The sequence below is a fragment of the Mustela lutreola genome, chromosome 11, assembly GCF_030435805.1.
Source record: "Mustela lutreola isolate mMusLut2 chromosome 11, mMusLut2.pri, whole genome shotgun sequence".
Lineage (NCBI taxonomy): Eukaryota > Metazoa > Chordata > Mammalia > Carnivora > Mustelidae > Mustela > Mustela lutreola.
The window spans coordinates 93,106,269-93,129,681 of NC_081300.1; the positions used below are offsets into that span (position 1 = coordinate 93,106,269).

The 23,413-nt window shown below is 45.3% G+C and overlaps 1 protein-coding gene across 8 annotated transcripts in view; it reads left to right on the forward strand.

Annotated features, from left to right (window-relative positions):
* The window catches only part of HECTD4 (HECT domain E3 ubiquitin protein ligase 4), a 184,529-nt gene that overhangs the window by 131,614 nt on the left and 29,502 nt on the right, over nt 1–23,413 (forward strand). For all 8 annotated transcript variants that reach the window (XM_059139623.1, XM_059139624.1, XM_059139626.1 and 5 more), the window contains 11 exons: nt 4,205–4,308; nt 7,068–7,229; nt 7,342–7,490; nt 7,764–7,843; nt 9,773–9,936; nt 10,579–10,816; nt 11,593–11,729; nt 12,093–12,219; nt 15,498–15,635; nt 17,147–17,283; nt 20,023–20,183. In XM_059139623.1, coding sequence (XP_058995606.1) covers nt 4,205–4,308; nt 7,068–7,229; nt 7,342–7,490; nt 7,764–7,843; nt 9,773–9,936; nt 10,579–10,816; nt 11,593–11,729; nt 12,093–12,219; nt 15,498–15,635; nt 17,147–17,283; nt 20,023–20,183 — 1,597 coding nt within the window. The remainder of the gene's footprint in view (nt 1–4,204; nt 4,309–7,067; nt 7,230–7,341; nt 7,491–7,763; nt 7,844–9,772; nt 9,937–10,578; nt 10,817–11,592; nt 11,730–12,092; nt 12,220–15,497; nt 15,636–17,146; nt 17,284–20,022; nt 20,184–23,413) is intronic.

Below are 23,413 nucleotides of genomic sequence, written 5' to 3' on the forward strand. Positions count from 1 at the left end.
TCTCTGACCTTCTCCTCGCTCATGTTCTCTCTCACTGTCTCTCTCTCAAATAAATAAATAAAATCTTAAAAAAATAAAAATAAAATAAAATCTTGATTCCTCTCATTATGTTCCTTATTTTTTTTTTTTTTAAGATTTAGTTTATTCATTTGCCAGAGAGACAGTGAGAGAGGGAACACAAGCAGGGGGAGTGGGAGAGGGAGAAGCAGGCTTCCTGCCGAGCAGGGAGTCCAGTGCAGGGCTCGATCCCAGGACCCTGGGATCATAACATGAACCAAAGGCAGATGCTTAACAACTGAGCCACCCACGTGCCTCCATTATGTTCTTTTTGCCTTGCAATTTATTTTTTGAAGGGTTTTCTATGGTCTGGATTTTGCTGATTGTGTCTCTGTGGTGTCATTTATTGTGTCCCTCAATCTTCAGATTTCCTGTAATTTGGTAGTTGGTCCTGGGTTGTTTTAAGTGAAAATTTATGCTTTGTCCCCAAGGATTTAACTGGACTCTAAGGGAAATTGCTCATAGATTAATATACTTGAGTGCTCTAGTGGTAGCATTTTCATGAACTGTAAGGAATAAATGAATATTTTTAACTTCCTTACTGGTTTTAGTGGTATCCTTTGTGTATGCAGGGGGTCATTTTTATTATCCATATTATTTATTATTTCTAATGCCATTTGCTTTTTCAGTCACTCCCTAATCTCCTCTTGGTCCTTAAGTTTTTGTTCTTTTTCCCATGGTACCAATTTCTGTTAGTTGGTCTTTGGTTTGGTCTTCATTCCATGTCTTACTTTTCAAATCACCTTCCTCTTTAGGGGTAGCGCTGTGGAACCAGTGACCACATTAATAAACTTCAGAGAGATCCTGAGCATAGAGAATAAGAACAGAAGAAAAGAAATTTGCTAGGCTTCTCAGGGGAAATTCCTTGTGACTAAATGTGTGCCCATAATTCAGCTTTGTACTCGTGGTTGGGTCTTCATTCCTGGCCTCTACTTTTTCATGTTCTTGGCCTACCTTGCAGATCTACATGACTGATTTTTAGCAAGCATGCACTTGCTGAATTGATCACTGACTTTCCTTTCTTTCTTTCTTTTTTAAAGATTTTTATTTATTTGAGAGAAAGAGCACAAGCTGAGGGCAGAAAGAGAGGGAGAAACAGGCTCCCCCCCTGAGCAGGGAGCCAAATATGGAATTTGATCCCAGGACCCTGGGATCATGACCTGAGCTGAAGGCAGGCACTTAAATGACTGAGCCACCCATCACTCACTTTTTTTAGGACTCTTTCTGAGTATCCTTTTTATACATTTTATTGAATAAAGGAGTCTTAAACTGTGAAATTAACTTTCATACTTCATGTACAAGCTGGGAATCGTAGTGTTTGGAGCAGTGGCCTCAAATGGTTTTAATAATAACCCACGTAACCCATCTTCCCTAATGGAAAAGAACTCTGCAGTCACAAAGAGTTGGATAGAAATGTGTGGGAAGTGTTTATTAATTGCACAGAAGACTGTGAGCTTATACACATCAATTTATATCCTAAAATAGTGTCTTCTGTTAAGTTTAACAGTCCTTAATGAGTCACTTAATAGGTTACCAGAAAGACCCTTGAAGTTTAAAGCACGTATCAAGGTTTGCTGGCTTTTCAGTCCTTTACCTGTGAACAATCACCAACAACCAACCAGCCCTGCTTCTGGATTACATTATAACACAGCAATGAATTCTTAGAGCCCACAAAAGAGTCCTGGACTGTTTAATAAATTATTAGAAGCAAAGCTGTTTAATAAATGATTCAAGGTGATGGGTAGAAGAGAAGGTTCTTTGATTTTTATTTTTGAATGTATCAAGACTTTTTATTTAATGTGTGAAAATGTGAAATTTACACATAATAATTAATACACTTGATTCTCTAAAATGAAAAAAAATTCAGTGAATTTCTTCCATTATTTTACTTCCTCTGGGATGAATTAAACAGAATACTGGGCATTATAATGTTGACTTACTCCTAACATAATTTTCTAGCTTCTCTAATCCAGGGAAAAGAATATCTAATTTCCATTTGGTCTAGGAAGATAAGCAGTATGCCAAAGAGCTTTTTCCCATGAAGAAATATTTCTGTGAAGTTCACTGAATCCCTTGGTTGAAATAGCATGGGAAACAGATTTTAATCTGAAGAAAAAGCCTGTAGAAACCAGAAAAATTCCCAGCTTTATGTTCTTACAGAAGCCAGAATCTCTCTGGTCCAGCTGTTTTTTTCTCCTGCCTACTTCCTAAATATACACATTCCCTGAGCCAGAGGTTCTTTTCAGACTTTGCAAGTTCGTAGGAACCCCTCGGAAGCATGTTTAAAATGCTTTCCCAGCTCCACCCAAAAGTCAGAATCACTTGAAGGTGAGCCTGGACTGTTGTGCTCAGAGGGGCCCAGACCTCACTTGAAACTGCACTCAGCTTTGCTGACCCATCTTCTTTGCATTCTGCCCTCCCCTGTGCTTCCCATAGCTGCTTCTGTGGGTGGTCCCTCCCTGGCTAGCCAGGCCTCTCGGACCTTTCTCTTAGGACTCCCAGCCTCATGAATACCCCACATTTAAGACTAAAGTCCTTATTTCCTCTGGAGTAAGCTCTCCTTTCCAACTTCCCTGTTTTAGGTCATACTCAGACTGTGTTTTTTTGTTTTGTTTTGTTTTGTTTTTTAAGATTTTATTTATTTATTTGAGAGAGAGTAAGAGAGAGCATGAGAGGGAAGAAGATGAGAGGGAGAAGCAGACTCCCCACATTGTAAGAGTTATTTGTTTCAGGATTTTACTTATTTATTTGAGAGAGAGCACAGGAGTGGGGAGGATCAGAGGGAGAAGCAGACTCCCCACTGAGCAGGGAGCCCAATGCGGGACCCGATCCTGGGACTCCAGGAGCCCCAACTCTTATCGTTGGCTCTTACAATTTTTTTAAAGATTTTATTTATTTATTTATTTATTTAGAGACTGCGTGTGCATGAGCAGGGGGATTGGCAGAGGGGGAGAGAGACTCTCAAGCAGACTCCATGCTCAGTGTGGAGCCCGACACACAGCCTGACCCCATCACCCTGAAATCCTGACCTGAGCTGAAACCAAGAGTCATAAGCTTAACTGACTGAGCCACTCAGACACCCCAATTTTAAGAGTCTGTGTAATTTTAGCTGTACTAGTCTCTGACCAGGTAGCACATAAATCTTTTCTCCCATTCTGTGGGTCGTGTTTTCACTTCCTCCATAGTATCCTTTGAAACACAAGTGGTTTTCATTTTGGTGAAGTCCAGTTTCTTTCTTTTTTCTTTTATTGCATATACTTTCGGTGTCCTAGCTAAGAAACCATGGCCTAATTCAAAGTCATGAAAATTTACACCATTATTTTCTTCTAAGGGTTTTTTAGTTTTAACTATAAGTTTTTTTCAGGTCTTTGATCCATTTTGAACTGATTGTTGTGTGTTGATTGAGGTACTCCCAAGGCCTCTGACTCTTGACTCTCCTAGACCTTTTCTCCTTTTGCCAAACCGCCTGGAATTCCCTTCTTCCTCTGCTTCTTGAGACCCTGTATTTTCTAAGCTCTAATTTGAGTCTGTCCTTACAAAGCCTTTCTGGGTCCCGGAGTGAAGTGTTTGTGCTTAGATCATACCGCATCCCGCAGCCGCGTACTGCGAGTGTCCGTGACGTGTCGGAGCGCACACATCTCCTCTGTCCTCCTAGGGCGGGAGCTTTGGGCTCCCGTATCTTTGTATTCTCCAGCACCGAGCACTGTGCCTTGCTCCTAGGAGATGTTAAATAGATAGTAGATGTTTTAAAAATCCGTTTCAATGATGAGCTTCCATTTTATTGAGTGTTCATCCTGTGCTAGGGACTTAACTAAAAGCCCCACTTGTGTTACTTCATCTCTTCATGACCTTGTGAGGCGCAGGTGCTGTTGTTACTCCCGTACTGGAAGCGAGACGGTAAATGCCGGGTCACGAAGCCAGGTCCTGGATCCAGGCAGCCCCACTTAAGAACTCACGCACTTGCCCATGTTGCTGCGCTGCTTTGTGTAGTAGACAAAGCTATCGCAGACTATTGGCTTTTATTATTTTTTTAAGGAATTTGCATAATCTCCGAAGCATTTAATTGTTTTGACCCAACTCCAGAAGAGTTGGAGCTCTCTCGGGGGTGTGGGACTAACGTTCATGTGTTCCGTGTGCTCCCCTCCAGGAGAGCGACTGGCGGTGGTGGAGGTGCAGTGTGAGCGGCTGCGGATGCTCTACCGGGACTGCGCTCGGCCGCCGCCGCCGCCACTGCAGGCCGACCGGAGACAGGTGAGCCCAGCTGCCGGGCGCCGCGTTAAAGAAGGCCGCTGGTCCCCGAGTGCCCTTTAGAATGAGCGTTTGCAAAGCCGTGGGAAGGTGCACGCTCTGTGCTGATGCGCTATCGTCTCTGAATGTCCGGGCACATCGATTTGACATTCTGAGTAATGAAAGATCACAGCAAAGGAGCAGAACTCATTAATTTGTAAATAATTTCTCACATTATCAGTAACAGAAAAAACTTAGAAAATTTTAGATCTAGGGGTGCCTGGGTGGCTTAGTCGTTGGGGGTCTGCCTTCGGCTCTGGTCATGATCCCAGGGTCCTGGGATTGAGCCCCATATCGGGCTCTCTGCTCGGCAGGGAAGCCTGCTTCTCCCTCTCCCATTCCCCCTGCTTGTGTTCCCTCTCTCACTGTGTCTTCTGTCAATTAAAGAAAATCTTTTAAAAAAAAAGAAAATTTTAGATCTATAGTCCATATAATATAAGTTATAATGATAAAAGTATACATAGAGATTGAGAGTTGATTAGAAAGCAAAAGTGGCAAAGTGTTCTGAATTGGCATCTCGGTAGATGTTCTTAGCAGCTTATTTGTACTAGCCCCAGAGTGGAAACAACCAAGATGTTTACCTCCCTGATGAATAGATGCATCAAATGAGTGCATATCTCCATAAAATGGGATGTTATTCAGCTTTAAAAAGTGAGGAAGTATAAGCCACAGCAACTTCTTTCAAGAAATGTCTCCAAAGGCAAAGGAAACAAAAGTGAAAATGAACTTTTGGGACTTCATCAAGATCAAAAGCGTCTGCACAGCAAAGGAAACAGTCAACAAAACAAAGAGGCAACCCACAGAATGGGAGAAGATATTTGCAAATGACAGTACAGACAAAAGGTTGATATCCAGGATCTATAAAGAACTCCTGAAACTCAACACACACAAAACAGATAATCATATCAAAAAAATGGGCAGAAGATATGAACAGACACTTCTCCAATGAAGACCTACAAATGGCTATCAGACACATGAAAAAATGTTCATCATCACTAGCCATCAGGGAGATTCAAATTAAAACCACATTGAGATACCACCTTACACCAGTTAGAATGGCCAAAATTAGCAAGACAGGAAACAACATGTGTTGGAGAGGATGTGGTGAAAGGGGAACCCTCTTACACTGTTGGTGGGAATGCAAATTGGTTCAGCCACTTTGGAAAACAGTGTGGAGGTTCCTCAAGAAATTAAAAATAGAGCTTCCGTATGACCCTGCAATTGCATTACTGGGTATTTACCCCAAAGATACAGATGTAGTGAAAAGAAGGGCCATCTGTACCCCAATGTTTATAGCAGCAAGGACCACGGTCACCAAACTGTAGAAAGAACCAAGATGCCCTTCAACGGACGAATGGATAAGGAAGATGTGGTCCATATACACTCTGGAGTTTTATGCCTCCATCAGAAAGGATGAATACCCAACTTTTGTAGCAACATGGACGGGACTGGAAGAGATTATGCTGAGTGAAATAAGTCAAGCAGAGAGAGTCAATTATCACATGGTTTCATTTATTTGTAGAGCATAACAAATAGCTTGGAGGACAAGGGGAGATGGAGAGAAGGGAGTTGAGGGAAATTGGAAGGGGAGGTGAACCATGAGAGACTATGGACTCTGAGAAACAATCTGAGGGTTTTGAAGGGGCAGGGGGTGGGGGGTTGGGGGAACGGTGGTGGGCATTAGAGAGGGCACAGATTGCATGGAGCACTGGGTGTGGTGCAAAAACAATGAATACTGTTACGCTGAAAAGAAATTAAAAAATTTTTAAAAGTATGCAGAAAAATGCAAAAAAAAAGTTAAGAAGTAAAAAACAAAAAATAAATAAAGTGATGAAGTAGTGATCTGTGCCACAATATGAATAAACCCTGAAATTACAGAGTGAAAGAAGCCAGGTACAAAAGACCGTGTATTATGGGTTCTCATCTATTTGAAATGTCCAGAACAGACAGATCTAGAGACAGAAGGCAGATGGGTCCTTGCCAGAGACTTGCAGGGCAGGGATGCGGGGAATGAGGAGTGACTGCTAACAGGTAGGGACTTAAGAGGGACAAAAACACTCTAAAATTTGATAGTGGTGATGGTTGCACCAACAATGTTGCAAAATGTCGCCTGAAATGTCAACATCTCCATTTAGCGTTGTCAGGGTTACGGCATGATGGATCCCTGTATTTTTTGCATGACAACGAATCTCTGCTGTTCACACTGTTTTGCATCTAGTTTTTCTGCCTCCATAGATGATGACTGCCTTTCCGTGTCAATAAGTAGAAACTTAATAGTCCAGTGTACCCTTGTGCCTCAGTTTCCCCACTCAGGCTTTCTTGTTGCCTATCTGCATCATCTCCAGTTTCTTTCTTTCTTTTTTTTTTTAAGGATTTTATTTATTTATTTAACAGAGAGAGAGATGGTGAGAGAGGGAACACAGCCAGGGGGAGTGGGAGAGGGAGAAACAGGCGCTCTGCTGAGCAAAGAGCCTGACACGGGACCCAATCCCAGGACTCTGGGATCATGACCTGAGCCAAAGGCAAATGCTTACCCAACTGAGCCACCCAAGTGCCCCTAGACTGCCTTTTTTTAAATACAGTTTCCTTTGTAAAAACAGGGTCTATTCTTAAAAGGTGAACCTATATTATAATCCCACTAGATAAAAATTTTTCTTCTTTGAGAAGTTAAGGGAATTTGTGTTTGCAGTCGTACTGAAGGAGGCATTTTCCCCCCATTGTAGCCCAAAGAGATCACTTGGAGCCCCTCACGAGTGTTCCCGCCCGTCCGAGCCTGCATGTTCTCATCACACCTTACTTCCGTCACCTTCCTGGCTGACCCCAGCGCTGGGGGTGGTCTGCCCAGGGGCACATTTATCTATGCCACCTCACCACTGCCCGTTCAGGTGAGAAAGCACACGATCTCTTGCCTATTTCCTTCATCTTGAAAGAAAAAGCGAGTTTCAAGGGCCCAGCTGGAGCCCTCTGATTGCCTGCCTGCTTCTGGTGTTTCCTCAGGCCCCATCTTTTTACTGGGAAATCGAAATTGTTTCCTATGGAGATACTGATGACGACACGGGACCAATCGTTTCCTTTGGCTTCGCTACAGAAGCAGAGAAACGAGATGGGGCTTGGACTAATCCAGTGGGCACTTGTCTTTTCCATAAGTAAGTGGCTACTATTGCTGTTGCTAAAAAAAAAAAAAAAAAGTTAGTGGTTGTCGGTGCTTTAATACTAAAATAATATTATAGTCTCAACCTCCAAAACTGTATAAAATACCAATTGGAAATATATTCAAGTTGAGGCAAAGAGAATAGCTCTTAGGGTTGCTCTCGTCATTACTCTTGTGCTTCTGAAGCCCCTGAGCCTGTTCACTACTTAACTGCCTCTGTATTGGCCAGTCAGCCTTGGCTTTGACTTTGCTTTGCTCGATTTCCTAGCAATGGCCGAGCCGTGCACTACAATGGTTCCAGTTTATTACAGTGGAAGAGCGTGCGCTTGGACGTGACTCTGTCTCCTGGTGAGTGTGGCGGGAGCTTTTTTTTTTTTTTTTTGAAACACCCTGTGTATTTCTGTTGCTCCCAGATTTTGTCTAAATGGGTTAAAAGTAAAGAAACTTGGCAATGGGAAACGGGCAATTTGTCTTTTAGTGAAAGCCAAGTACTTGTCATTGCCGTCGGCTAGTTTACACCAAACCACTCCTTTCCGGAGGCCAGTATAAGAACCTCCATTTGGTAAGGTAGGAGTCCCATGTGCTTCTGTTCCTGCAACCTTAGAAAAACCTGAGATTTTTGCTTCTCTTTGAAGTTGAGCCTTTTGTCAGCTTTTCACTGATGAGCAGATAAATAGGTTAAAAAAAAAAAAGCTTATCACCAGCCCTGAGGAACTTGCAGAATGCGTTACTCATAGCTAACGTGCTGTACACTTTGTTCTTGGGGGCCTAAACATCTTGTCCTGCTTCGACACATCTGCCCAGAAGTTTGAGTCTCGTAGACCGTTGATTCAGTTAAAACAACAATAAAAACCCTCCTCCCTCTTCTTTTTAGCCTCCAAATAAGTATCTTTCTCTGTATGGATGAACTGGGATCGGTCCTTCCTGCTCTAGTAGAGGAGCAAAGTGTAGGCATTGTCCTCTTGCCATTAGAAGCCCCCAGATGTGTTGGCTACATAGTTTCAGACAGTACATTCTCACATCGTTTCTGAGGAAGCTGAACTTGTCCTACGTGGTAGATGGTCTGGGCTGCTCACATGGGGAATAATAAGTCCCTTGATCCATCAGGTCACCTTGTGCAGCTGGCTGGGGGTGATTTTGCCATCACCTCACTTAGGGAGCTGCTTGTTAAATTACACCTTCCAGGGAGTGCAGTGGTCAAGTTATGACTTAGAGATCATTTCCTGGCAGTTACTGCTCTCACATTTTCTGGAGCAAAACTGGGACATTTCAGCTGAGCACTTAAATGTTTCCAGCACAAAACAGTCACAGTTTACTGTTTGAGAAAGTTTTGCACAGGACCTTAGGCAAACTTGCCACCCTCTTCCTAGAGAAATGTGTCTGGGTAGGAATCAAGAACTCACTTTTTACAGCAGTATCTTAGCCTCTGTGCCAACACTCCTGGTGTCCGTGCATCAGTACATACTTGCTGGGCATCTCCCGTGTGCCGGGTGCTTCTCTGGGCCCTGGAGATGCCACAGGAAACGGTGATAAGTCCCCAGGCTTTGGGAAACCCATCCTAGTGGTATGTGGAGTATAGGAGACTGTAATCAAAAGCAGAATCGTAGAACTCCATGCACTTGGTGAAGAGTTCACTTGGTGAAGAGAGACTAATCATATGTCCCCGCGTGCGAGCAGCGTGCCTGGAGCAGCCAGCGCGGGAGCGCCAATGTGCCGGTCGTGCTCCTCTGGGCTTCTGAGCTCTATCCTGTTCAGTTCCTCATCCGAAAGCACCTTGGCTTGTCTTCGCTTCCCACAAAAATGCCTTAAACATATAAGTAGCAGGTGGGACAGAAAGGGACTTAACCATGTACCTCTAGCTTACACTGTGTGTTGGGTTTTATAGTATTAAGACCATTTCTAAATCTTCCACAAACTTGCCGAGAAAATACTACCTTTTTATCTTTGTGCCATAAGTAATTTTCCATGTGTCAAAAGGGGAAAACTTCTGTTTCTCTATTTAAAAAAAAATCCTTCCCAATGTTTTCCCTTTTTGTCTTGGCTGCCAGGAAGATAAAGGCTACATTTAATGTGTAACTTAGACACTGGGCATTTTCTTGTGAATAGTTTGTATTTACTCAAGTGCAATACATAACTTTAGACCTTTTTCAGATGTAATTAGTGGCATAAATAAAGATAGCCGATATGTGGCCTCACCATGCTGGTTGCAGTTTGGAAGTTTCTTTAATAATCAGTGGAAGGGAAAACAAGATGTCTCCTTCCCGTTCTCTGCTGTAGGTGACGTGGCAGGAATTGGCTGGGAGAGAACCGAGGGGACCCCTCCTCCTCCAGGGCAGCCAGCCAAGGGCCGGGTGTACTTCACATACTGTGGGCAGCGCCTGTCCCCGTATCTCGAAGACGTCTCTGGTGGGATGTGGCCTGTGGTTCACATTCAGAAAAAGGCAGGTTAATCTTACTGGGAAGGGAAACGAGTTCTCCTTAGGAATTTGGGTGTTGTTCAGCCACGCTGGGGAGGGCGATCTGTACTCTACTGAACCCACACTCAAATGCTCATCTCATCCAGAGGCACCCTCACAGACAGACCCCATAGTAATGTTTAGTCTGGCATCCTTTGGCCAAACTGACAATGAAATTAACCATCATGGTATGATTGCAGATCATAGGCTTTATGGAAGCCAATCTGACCATGTCCCCACTACCTTGAAGAAGCAATGCTTGAGCCAGGTCTGGCTTAACTGGCCTTAACTTGGCAAAATCAGAGGAGAAACATGTCCCCGGTGAAAGGAGTAGCTTGTGTGGCAGCATCAGGCAGGAAGGAACAGTGTTGGGGACAGGGACGGTCACCGTCTGAATAGCATAGGGTTGGGAGAGTGACGTGGGGGTGGGGGGAGGCAGTGACCTGTGCAGGGCTCCGTCTCAGCCCCAGGGCACGCAGTTACACGGACCCCTCTGTCTCGTTCCATATGCTTTCCCAGAGCTGGGGCCCTTCCTCTGGTTTGATGTTGAGTGACATTCTTCTTGGAGTGTTAAATAACTAAACAAACCTAACCCCTTTCAAATCCTCTATTTGCTCTCCTTCCCAGAACACCAAGACTCGAGCTAACTTTGGCTCCCGTCCATTCGCCTATGCTGAAGGGCAGGCCCACCGCAACGCCGCCGACCTGTGCACCGATCTGGCCGAGGAGATCAGCGCTAACTTTGAGGCCCTGCCCTTCGCCATGGCATCTGATAGCGACAACGACGCCGGCACCAGTATTGCGTCCGACCCGGGCACTCACGGGCCGCCGTGCCGCATTGCCGCTGTGGCCACTGCTCAGCAGCGTAAGTCGCCGCCTCCCGGGGCCCCCACTGCTTCCTGGGAATGCAGGCGCTGCTGATTCATAACCCAGCCAACCTGGGCTCGCTCTCGTGGGCCCGGTGAAAGAAAACGGGGAACAGGAGATGGGGTCACTGTACTTTCGCTGCCTAGAAGGTACATTTCCCCACATCCAGGACGCCTGCCACTCCTCAGTGCCGCCAGAGCATCGCTTGGAAATGCAAGCCGGAAAGACTATCCACTTTTTATAAGATGGCTAAAAGCCCCAGAATTTTGTGGCTGCCTCTATTTTTAAAATATTAATTATTTAAGTTGTTTTAAAACTGAGGTCATTAAAAAAAACAACTGAGGTCATCAATGACTGATAAAATACTAATTGTGGAATCTAGGTGGTAGGTGTTAGTGCACAATGAAAAAGCTCTCCTAATTATTTGGCAAATTTCATAGTCAAATAAAACCAGGCTTCCTGATCTAAAGGTGTGTGCAGACTATAACTGGCTTGGTTTTGCAGACTGTTTTATGATTCTGTTTACTTCTTTCTCCTGATGAAGAACTTTCCAAATTTTTCTGTGAATTGCATGAGTTCTATTCATAGAAACAATTTTTGGAATCAGGATCATGACACACAATTAGTTACTCCATGGCTCCTTTAAAATCCCTTCAAGTGCTAGGAGTCTTTCTCACAAATGAGGAGATTTTGGTTTGTCTAAGGGGGAGAGAAGTTCATGATCTTTCTGGCCTGCTCTTGCCTCGAATTCACTGTCACTGTGCTCTGTTGCAGAATATGACAGTGACACCTCCTGTCATTATAAAGTCGAACTCAGTTATGAGAATTTCATCACCTCGGGCCCAGACCCCCACCCACCTCCCATTGCAGACGACGAAAGTGATGATGAGGATGATGACGATGTTCCCCAGGTACAAGGCCCCCGGCGCTCCGGCGGCTCCCTGGTGACCGGACGAGCCTCCAGGAATGACTTTGATCTGAGGGTACAAGGCTGGAGTGGGGACATTTCCAGTTATGTACCTGCTAAGCTCTTAGGCCCAGTACTGATCTGGGTGTGGGAGAAATGGAGTACCCTGCTAGTGATTGAGCACTGGGTCAGTGTGGAGGGCTTACTGGGCTTCAGAGGGCTTGCCACAGTCGGGGCTGTTGCCTGCGCTGGCATCTGAAGGTGTGATTCTGCTGCTGGCCTTTGAGTAGGTGGGATGTGTAGGTCGGGGAAGGGCTGACGTGCACACGAGGTACTTCTCTGTTCATGCCTCTGCCTTCTCTTCCAGGAGGACCACTACGCCCTACTGGTGAAAGCCTGGGAGACCAAGGTGTTCCCTACCATCCGAAGACGCTTCCGCAATGAGGCAGAGCGCAAGTCCGGCCTAGACCAGATCAAGGGTGCTTTACAACTAGGTCTGGTGCTTTGCGCTTTCCTTGTGAGCTACATCATGACTTGAGCTGTGCTTAGATGAAACTTAGTCATAAATCAGGAACGTGGGGCTCATCTAACGTCAGGCCACACCTAACCTTGTCCTCTCCTGTCCTTTCCTGAGCTCTGTGCTCTTCGGCTTCCATTGCCAGCCTTTTCTTTGCCTGTCAGCTTAACTCCATGTGTGGGTTGATGGGCTGCTGAAATGGTTGTGCTGGAAAGTTGGATGGCCTGGGGGTTAATAATTTGGGCTCTCAAGTTACAGCTATGCTATTTGCTGTCTGTCTGACCTTGGGACAGTTACTGAAGCATGCTGGGCTTTCCTCCCCTTTAACACGGAAATCAGTGATGGTGACCACCTTTATGGATATGAGAAATAACTGCTTTAACACAGGTAAAGCTCCTAGGATCAGTGCCTGGCACAGAGTAAGTGTTCAGTTAATATGGTTCTAGATGTCACTGTGGTAATGATGGTGGTATTTTTCTTCCATGAGCATAGTTTCTCTAGCAAAGAATAATGCGAAGTTTGGCCCCCAGACAGTGGACTATTCGTGAGTCTTGAGTGCAGGTAGCTAATTTCTGTTTTGAGGATTTTTCTCATCTTGTGAAGCACCTGCTTTTTTCTCCCAAACATGGGGCCTCAGGGATGTGTGAGAAGTTTCTCATCTTTGTCCTATGTCAGCAGCCTTGCTCCTCTTTGAGCTTGTCCTGAGCTTAGGACCAAATAAAAAGGAAAGTCCCCACTAGACCTTCATTTTTTAGCCAATTAATATGCCAGGTCCCAGATATCCAGTGATTACTTTTTTCCCATGTTGGCACTAGGACTGAATCAGCTTGTGTAAATGTATAGTTTGATTTTTACTTATTTACTTTCATGCTTTCTATCCCCGAAGCTGAGGCGTATGACAGTGAAATGATCTTGTTTAAACTTAACCTGTGGGCATAGCCACACCTCCCGTGACATGGCGGGATTGCTTCCTGCTCTTGTCAGAGCCCAGGTTCAGCTGCCAACCCAGCTCTGGGGCAGATAAGTAGTAAATCTTCTCTACTCTTGAGTTTGAGACAGAGGGAACGACATTAGGAAGACTCTTGGTGGGAGTGCACGAGGCAGGGGGCAGGGAAAAGCGTCGGGCGCGTGAGGACTTTGGATTTTATTCTCTGCAAGATGGGAAGCCACTGGGAGGTGGTAAGCAAAGGAGCAACACAATTCAGTGTAGTAGATCCCAGAGAGAGTTTGCTCTTCCCCATCTGTTTTCAGCATCTGAGAGGAAATGCCCTCGTGGGCTTTGTTGGAGGGCAGAACAGACCTTCTCTCAGGTTGTAACGACTCTAACTTAATGCAATGGCAGGTGCGCTGCCTCCCGCCTCCAGGCACCCATGCAGCGCAGGCTTCAGCGGCAGGAGGCCTTTGATGCGGTGGCATGTGTTGAGCCAACCGTTCATCCCACTTACCTGTCCCTGCAGTCAGCCTGCCTCCTGGGCGACGGGCCCCGGCGAGGGAAACACCCAGTGGGCCATGGCAGGTGACCTGTGGTCGGGGCTGTGCGGTAGATCAGGGTCCGGCACGTGTGTAGCTTGGCCAGGCCAATCTCGCGTGGCTTCTCTGAGAACCTGCTATTTGAGTGGAGATCACGAGCAGACGGGCTGACATCTGGCTTCCACTGAGAACCATAAAGCACTGTTTTCAGGGGGGCTGCTGCTTCTTACCGCTTTGGAGAGAGTAGGAAAGGGGGTAGAGAATTTACAGTGTGCAGGTGGAAAGCCCCTGTATGTGATCGTTGGTTGCTTTGCCTGTATTTTGATATAGGTTCTGCTTACATTAGGATTTCTTCTCTTTTCCCCTTTGGTGCCAGAGCCATCCTCAGCATCTGTGGCCAAGGGTGCCTCCTCTTTTTCTGCTCCCATTGTGGTTAGGGGAAGGTATAGACAGCGCAGCAGAAAATCTGATCATCCAAAAGTGGCCCTGGACCAGAGGGGGACCGATGAGTCCCCCAGACGGGCCTCCAGCCCCTAATGTGGCCTCTTGCCAAGGCATTCTCTAGGAATCCGTCTGTGTGCTGTGACTAGTCATGTGAACCAAATTAATTTAAACCTAAAACATTTACCTTTTGAATATAATCTTCATGGAAGCCGTGGCAGAGGTGGAAAGGAGGCTGGGGGATGGCTTGTGGTACCCAAAGGGCCACCCCCGTGAGGTAGAGCAGCCTCCTGTTGTCCAGTCCCCGAGGAAGGTTACTGACCCCACCCCTGTCCTGAGCGTGGTTGACCTTGGCATCCTTCCCGTGTTCCTGGATTCCTGCTGGGTCGACAGCCCAGGATTTGTTCTCCTGTCCCCCGTTCCTTTGGAAAATGTTGCAAAGATGATTTTTCCATCATCTTCCAATATCCGGCCACACGTCTGTTCTCTCTGACAGCTCTATCTCCAGGCATCCTTCTCTAATTGCAGCCTCCTCCTTCCAAAGTGTGCTCTCAGAATTGCTGTGCCTTTTCCCTCCAGCAAGGCCAGCATGTCAAGGACTAGGAGACGGGCGTGCAGGCCATCAGCCTGCGTGGCAGCGCCTGTGGCCGCCCCCGTGTCTGAACCCATGCAGCGTGGGAGCTACGGCCGCGCTGGCAGATGGAGACACTGTACCTCACCGCCCCGTGTGCCCTGCAGGGCCGTCTCTTCAGGGACATGTGTTGACTGCATTTATTAATTGATAGTGGTGCTGCTGGTGAACGTAACGATGTGTTCTCCCTTGGGAAGGAAGAACACAGCCAGTTCCAGTGCTGGGTAGGAGAAGCTGGTGGAGCTCTGTCTGTCTTAAGCAACATGCGATGGCTGTAAAAATCACATAGTACAAAAACGTACAAAGTAAGAAGCAAACCTTCCCTCACTTGTTACCCTCTGTTTGCCCTCTACTTAGGAAATGAAATGACTGCATAATAACATCCCATGATTTTTAACCATTCTGTATTGCTGAATATTTTCCTCATCTCCATTTGGGGATTTCTGAGCGGTGCTTCAGGGACTGCTTGTGGACCTTTACACACACATGCTTGTGTTTCTGAGGAGAAATTTGAAGGGTTCCAACAAGTAGGGCATCGAGTGTTTGAAAGTTGCTAGACTCCCATAATTACCTTCCCCAAAAGGCTCTGTACTTCTGTGGACGGTGTTTGAAGGATTCTCTTAACTCGTCATTCTCAGTATGAGTCAGTGTTATGGTTGATCCGAAGACCGTGTACTCTTCAGAGAGTTACCAGTGCAGTCATATTTTTTTAGGTATGGTGGACATTGCCCGACAGACGGTTGAATTTCTCTACGAGGAGAACGGCGGTATCCCAAGAGACCTGTATCTTCCCACCATTGAAGACATTAAAGACGAAGCGAACAAGTTCACAATTGATAAAGTTCGAAAAGGTTCTGTTTTCCCTCCTACTTCATCTGTGAACCTTCGTGGAATGAGGGGTTGGGTGTTCACTTTGAGTGTGAGCAGAGCAGCTCGAGCTCGCCTGGGGTGACTCTCCTTTTGTGGAATGACAGGACCTCTGACAGCCTCTCTTCTGTGAGGCCCTAAAGCTTGTGTGGCCTCCAGTGGCCGCCTGTACATTCCTGTGTGAGCTCGCTGGCACTCACAGAGTGAGACGGGGTACTGGGGCAGAGGGAGAAATGGGGCATGGGTGGCGAGGGGTCCAGATAGGCCTCCCAGCTTAGGTCAGGGCTGCTGAGCTAGAACCACGAATGTGTGGTTGCACTGCTTTTTTAGAATTTTAATAGAACGTGTTTATTCTTTTGATTAAAAATCTATTGCATTTTTTGAGGAAACGAAATTTCGGAAAAGCACAAGAAAGAAAACTGGAAACCACTCATTATCAGACTTTCACAACGATATGAGAACATCAGGAACAGAAGCAGAAATATATATTTTCATTCTCTTTTTCTTTTTTAGATATAATTTGCAAACCATAAAATCTACCCTCTTAAAGGATACAATTCAGTTTTTAGTAGATTCACAAGGTTGTATAACCGCCAAACCATTGCCTCTAATTCCAGAATATTTTCATCCTCCAAAAAGAGCTCCTGTACCCCCACCATTCCCCATTTCTCCTTTCCTTGAGCCCCATTAATTTACTTTTTGTCCCTATGGACTTGCCTCTTCCGGACATTTCCTATGAATGGAATCCTACAACATGGGGTCTTTGGGTCTGGCCTCTTTCATACAGCGCAGTCTTTCAAGGTACACACATGTTGTAGCATGTGTTAGTACTTTGTTCCTTTTTATGGCGAGATAATACTCCAGTGTGCGGGTGGTACCCCATTTTTTAATCCACTGATCAAATGATGGACACTTGGGTTGTTTCTAACTTCAGGCTGTTATGAGTAATGCAGCTGTGAGTGTGTGTTTTCCTTTCTCTTGGGTAAATATTTAAGAGTGGGATTGCTGGGTCCTATGACAAGTTGAACTTTTTGAGGAACTGCCAGACGATTTTCCAAAGTACACCATTTTACATTCCCACTGGAAATGTATACAGCTTCCATTTTGTCCATATCCTCGCCAACACTTACTACCCTCTGTTGGTTAGATTACAGTCATCCCAGTGGGTGGGTGTGAAGTGGGGTCTTATTGTGGCTTGGGCTTGTGTCCCTAATGACATGGAACATCTTTTCATGAGTATCTTCATTTTTCTTTGGAGAAATGTTTATTCGAATCCCTTGTCAATTTTTTTAGTTGGCTTATTTGGTTTTTATTATGAGAGTTCTCACAATGTTTTTTTATACGATCTTCAAGACTGACCTTTGTACCTTTTTTAGTTACAACTAAACTGAGGTATTGTTAGATGCTGTAGAGCTATTTTAGGCTCTAAAATATAGGGTCCCAATTTGATAATGGTACTTGCTTCTGAAAAAACTTCTCCTTCTGTCCTCCTCAGGCCTCACAGTAGTAACCCGCTCTCCCGACAGCAACAACGTAGCCAGCAGTACTGTGGGAACTGCTCTGCCAAAATTCGCCATCCGGGGGATGCTGAAAACCTTTGGGCTTCATGGAGTTGTCTTAGATGTTGATTCAGTGAGTAAACAGTCTTTTATATACACTGAGACATTCATGGTCAGTTTCCCTGTGCCTTAAAAAGCGATCATACAGGGACACCTGGGTGGCTCAGTTGGGTTAAATGTTTGCTTTCGGCTCGGGTCATGATCTTAGGGTCCTAGGATCAAACCCAGCACTGGGCTCCCTGCTCAGTGTGGGGAGTCTGCTTGTCTCTTTCCCTCTGCCCCTCCACCCCGTGCTCATGTTTGCTCTCACTCACTTGCTCTCTTTCAAATTAAAAAAATAAATCTTTTTAAAAAACCCAATCATGCAGATGGATTATTCTTCAGATTAGGGATGAAGAAAGTGAGCTAACTGCTCACACCAAAAGGCTTTCCTGAGGCTTTCTTGTGGGCCAGATCAGGGCTGATGATAGATGATGATAAGCTGTTAATGCTGCGCTGGCGGCCCCCTTCAGACCACGCTGCCTCTGCTGCCATTTTGTCAGCCGTGTTCAGGCCATCCCTCCATTCTTCCTACCCAAGTCCCAGGAACATTCTCCCGTGGTCCTTGATAAATGGATGGTTGGCATGACCTTTACAGATACAAGTAAAAGAAATAGTTTTATGATTTTGATCACATCATCTTGCTGGTTCTCCCAGCCTCGGTTTTCCAGTATGCAGCACGAGTGTGTTAAACCCATGGCGTTCTCCGGTTGGGGGTGGGGGTGTTATAGGTGGGAAAAAAGGAACAGAAAATGCATCTGGACAAAGCCAAAGCTTTCTTTTGAAAATAGGGTCCTTTGTGAAAGTGATGACTCCACGATCCTAAGGTCTCATGCATGTGCTGGCATGTGAGAAGTTTCCTGGATGAGAAAAGCTGATGAACCTATACATAGTTCAAGCCTAAAAGTCTCTGATGAAAAAGGATCTGTTGCCCCATAGATAAACTAGAATCTGTCCAGACAGAGACAGAGCAGCAGGTCATGTAGGTACCATTAATGGTGTGAAATGGAAAGCTTTCCATTTTTACTGACTCTGTTTCACCCAAACTTAATTATGAATCATTACTTTTTTTAAAGATTTCAATGTATTTGAGAGAGATAGTGCACGCATGGGAGCAGTAGGGAGGGGCCAAGGGAGGAGGGAGAGAATCTCAAGCAGACTACTTGCTGAGCACAGAGCCTGACGTGGAGCTCGAGCTAAACCCTGAGATCATGACCTGAGCTGAAACCAAGAGTTGGACATTCAAATGACTGAGCCTCCCAGGTGCCCCTTGAATCATTGATTTTTTTTTAAAGATTTTATTTATTTATTTGAGAGAGAGTGAGAGAGCATGAGAGGGGAGTAGGTCAGAGGGAGAAGCAGACTCCCCTTGGAGCTGGGAGCCCAATGTGGGACTCGATCCCGGGACTCCAGAATCATGACCTGAGCCGAAGGCAGTTGCTTAACCAACTGAGCCACCCAAGCGCCCTGAATCATTACGTTTTTAAGAGAGGTTATTGACGGGACGCCTGGGTGGCTCAGTTGGTTAAGCAGCTGCCTTCGGCTCAGGTCATGATCCCAGGGTCCTGGGATCGAGTCCCACATCGGGCTCCTTGCCCTCCGCAGGGAGCCTGCTTCTCCCTCTGACTCTGCCTGCCATTCTGTCTGCCTATGCTCGCTCTCGCTCACTCTCTCTCTGACAAATAAATAAATAAAATCTTTAAAAAAAAAAAAAAAAAAGAGAGGTTATTGACTGGTGGCTTACTAAGGTGAACATTTAAATAGAAAATTCTATTAGTAATACTATTAATTTCCCACTGCCTTCTGATATAAACTTCTGATCCTGGTTATCAGAAAGTATATAACTGACCGTGTTTCTCAGCAGTGGAAATATGTGCAAGTATAAATTAGAAAAATAGGAAATTTATTAAAATAATTCTGTTATTTCTCAAATAGTTTGATTCTTTTAGGTTTTAATAATAATCTGTAACAAAAATTACGTTCATATTTAAATCCAAAGCCTATATGCATGAGTTTACTTTTTTACTTTCCTGCAATAAAATAGAGCTATCAGATTTCCTGCTTTTCCAAAATTATTATTTTTTTCAAAGTTTTATGTATTTGACAGTATGAGCGGGGGGTGTGGTGGGGAGCAGAAGGAGAGAAAGAGAAGCGGACTCCCCACTAAGCACAGAGCCCAACATGGAGCTCAGTCCCTCTATCCTGAGATCACGACCCAAACCAAAATCAAGAGTTAGATGCCCAACCTGTCCAAGCCACCCAGGCACTCCATGCTTTTACAGAGTTATCAGCATAAAAACAGTGAACATAAAACAATATGCACTGAATTGTGACTGAAATATAGCCCTGTTGTCTTTAATTTTTTTTTTTTTAATTTTTATTAGAGTTGAGGGAAGGCCAGAGGGAGAGAGAAAATCTTAAGCAGGCTCCATGTTGATCAAGATGCCCAATACAGGACTCCTTACCACAACCCTGAGAACAGGCCCTGAGCCAAAACTAGATTCTGATACTTAACCAACCGAGCCACCCAGGCGCCCCTGTCTTAAATTTCTAATTCATGATTACATACCAGTTAAAATTTGAAAACCAGTATGAAAACACTAAACACACTGTTAATATTAACCAGATGTCTTTGACCTCTTAGAGATTCAATGATGTGAAACTGACATTTATTACCGTGAAACTTTGATATATATACATATATATTTTAAAACTTGAGGGGGAAAAGTCAGTGCCCAAAAAGTCAAATAGACCGTTTCTTTAACTGTTGTAGGTAAATGAGTTAGTGCAGGTAGAAACGTACCTCCGAAGTGAAGGTGTGCTGGTCCGGTACTGGTACCCTATTGATATGCTGGAGAGGCCCCCGGCAGGCTACCGAAGGACGGCCACCAATGGGCTGGTCACGCTGGACAATACCAACCTTCAGATTCACAGGTAAGACTGAGCCCTTCTTTCTAGTGGATCACAGAAGTGCGCTTATTATGTCTCTAGCACATGTACCACTTGTCATTGACCAGCTTTTCCTTCAAAGCTGAGAGTTAGAGAGATGGAAGCTAGTAAAGTAACAGCAAAATGGCAGGGGTTGGGAAGAAATGTGCGATCTGGTGTCACCCCACCTCTGCCACAGGCTCTCTGCTGTGAGCTGCAGGGGGGAGGGGAGGGCTGGAGATCCAGAAGAGAGTGGAAAAGCTGTAAAGAGTAAAGCCAGTCCAGAAGAGGTAACAAAGAGGATGTCCAGGCCTGGTGGGAGCAGCCGGCTCATCTCTCCATTGAGCAAACAAAGTGTTTACTCCTGAGTGTGTGCTTTGTGCCTAGCACTGGGCGGAGGTCTCTAAGGAAGCACATGCCTGCCCTCCGTGGATGGTCTCTCTCCTCTAATCCACACCTGCCGTGGCTTTCCATTTCCCTTGGAGTAGAATTCAGACCATTAACCTGACTCGTGAAAGCCCTGCCTGGGCCCCCAAGTCTCTGCTTCTTCATGTACTCTGTCAGCGGTGCTGGCCTTTCCGCGTCTCTCACACACAGTGCTCGTGTCCTCCGTGGGGTCTCTGCGCCTGCTCTTCCCTTTACCCTGAACTTTGCGTGCCTGTCTCATTCTTGTCATTCAGATCTCACTATGTTGCCTTTCCAGAGAGGGCTTTGCCTCCCCGGCTAACGTAAGCATGAAGCCACGTGTTGTCCTAGCGCCACATCTCACTTCCTCTCTAGGACCTGATGATCTTGCCTGCAAGTTTGTGCGAGTTTGGTTTACTTTATTCATTGTGTTGTGTTTCTTCCTCCTAGACTGAGGTTTCCTAAAGCAGAGACTCTGTCTCATTCTTCGCCAGAGCCTCCCATTGTCTGATCGGGACGCTGGCTCAAGTTGTAGACTCAAAGTATCTGTTGAAAGGGATCCCAGAACATACAGGCTTGAATATCAATACGATAGTCCTAAAAGTTTTTAAAGCTTTATTTCATAAGCGAGTTGTATTTTTAGCAAATGGCTCTGATAGATGTAACTTAATGACCTTTGATTAGCAGCTGAGCGAGAAGGCAAGAAAGCACTTGGTAAAGTTACAATCAGGCTGTCGATGTAGGACATTTATTCTTGGGATTATGGTGGTGATCTCGGTGTCAGGAGAACTAAGAAGTCTGCCCCACGGGTTTGTTTGATCAAGAAAGTGGCTGGATTTCTCACCATAGTACAGATACCCTCAGCAGTGTGCTCTTCCTAAGGCGCTCACATGTCTGGGAGAGGACTTAGAGCCGTAGACGGTTCAGCAGTAGCCTCAGAGGCATTAACAGTCTGCAGGGACAGAGCAGGGACTACTGGGCAGGCCCGAAATAGTCTCACCCCAGCTGCGGCCCCGAAATCTGAGGACGAAGCTGCAGGGAGTCAGCGAGGGCTTTTATTCCGACCTCCTCTGTGTTGCTGGCCCGACCCCTCTGAGCGGTGCCCGTGCACCCGCAAACCGACCTCCGCGGAGGGAAGCGACAGGCAAGTAGAGGTGGTTTGTTTTAAAGTCCGGCGTAAGAATATTCTAGGCTGGTGGAGAGAAGAAAGAAACCACCTAAATGCAGCATCTCAGCTGTGTTTGTCTTCACAGCTGTACAAACTCACCAGGTCTTATGTGGCTTCTTTAGTTACCATTATGCCCAGATCTGAGTTAGGGTAGACCAGCATTACATTTAATTCAGATCAGTAGGCACTACAGGGTGAGCCCTGATGGGTCCAAGTGGGTTTTAAACCTAGACTTTTTAGAGACAATAGGGCTGCTTCTAACTTGCCTTTTTAGTTAAGTGCTTAATACCAGGAGAATTTTTTTATATTAACATATAATGTATTATTTGCCCCAGGGGTACAGATCTGTGAATCATCAGTCTTAAACAATTCACAGCACTCACCATAGCACATACCCTCCCCCAATGTCCATAACCCAACCACCCTCTCCCTCCCCCCAGCAACCCTCAGTTTGTTTCACAAGATTAAGAGTTTCTTACGGTTTGTCTCCCTCCTGATCCATCTTCTTTCATTTTTTTTCCCTCCCTACCCTCCACGACCCACCCACCCTGCCACTCAAGATTCCTCATATCAGAGAGATCATATGATAATTGTCCTGCTCTGATTGACCTATTTCACTCAGCATAATACCCTCTAGTTCCATCCACACCGTTGCAAATGGCAAGATTTCATTTCTTTTGATGGCTGCGTAATATTCCACTGTGTATATATACCACATCTTTCTTATTCATTCATCTGTAGTTAGACATCTAGGTTCTTTCCATAGTTTGGCTATCGTGGACATCACTGCTATAAACATTGGGGTGCAGGTGCCCCCTTCGGATCACGACATTTGTATCTTTAGGGTAAATACCTAGTAGTGCCATTGCTGGGTCATAGGGTAGCTCTATTTTCGACTTTCTGAGGAACCTCCATGTAGTTTTTCAGAGCGGCTGCACCAGCTTGCGTTCCCACCAACAGAAAAGGTTCCCCTTTCTCCGCATCCTTGCCAGCATCTGTCATTTCCTGACTTGTTAATTTTAGCCATTCCGACTGGTGTGAGATGGTATCTCACTGTGCTTTTGATTTGTATTTCCCTGATGTTCAGTGGTGTTGAGCACTTTTTCACGTGTGTGTTGGCCATTTAGATGTCTTCTTTGCAGAAATGTCTGTTCATGTCCTCTGCCCATTTCTTGATTGGATTACTTGTTCTTTGGGTGTTGAGTTTGATAAGTTCTTTATAGACTTTGGATACTAGCCCTTTATCTAATATGTCGTTTGTGAATATCTTCTCCCATTCTGTCAGTTGTCTTTTGGTTTTGTTGACTGTTTCCTTTGCTAATGCCAGGAGAATTTTTAATAATGATGATTAGTTGAAGAAATACAGGGAGCCTCTCCTATGCTTGGGATTAGATCATTTGCCAAGAGATGCAGTTCTTTTTTTTTTTTTTTTTTAAGATTTTATTTATTTATTAGACAGAGATCACATGTAGGAAGAGAGGCAGGCGGGGGGGTGGGGGGTAGGCTCCATGCTGAGCAGAAAGCCCGATGCGGGCCTCAATTCCAGGACCCTGGGATCATGACCCGAGCCTGAGTCAGAGGCTTTAACCCACTGAGCCACCCAGGTGCCCCCAAGAGATGCAATTCTAAATGAGACCCGTTTAGTCACTAATGAGCTATTATT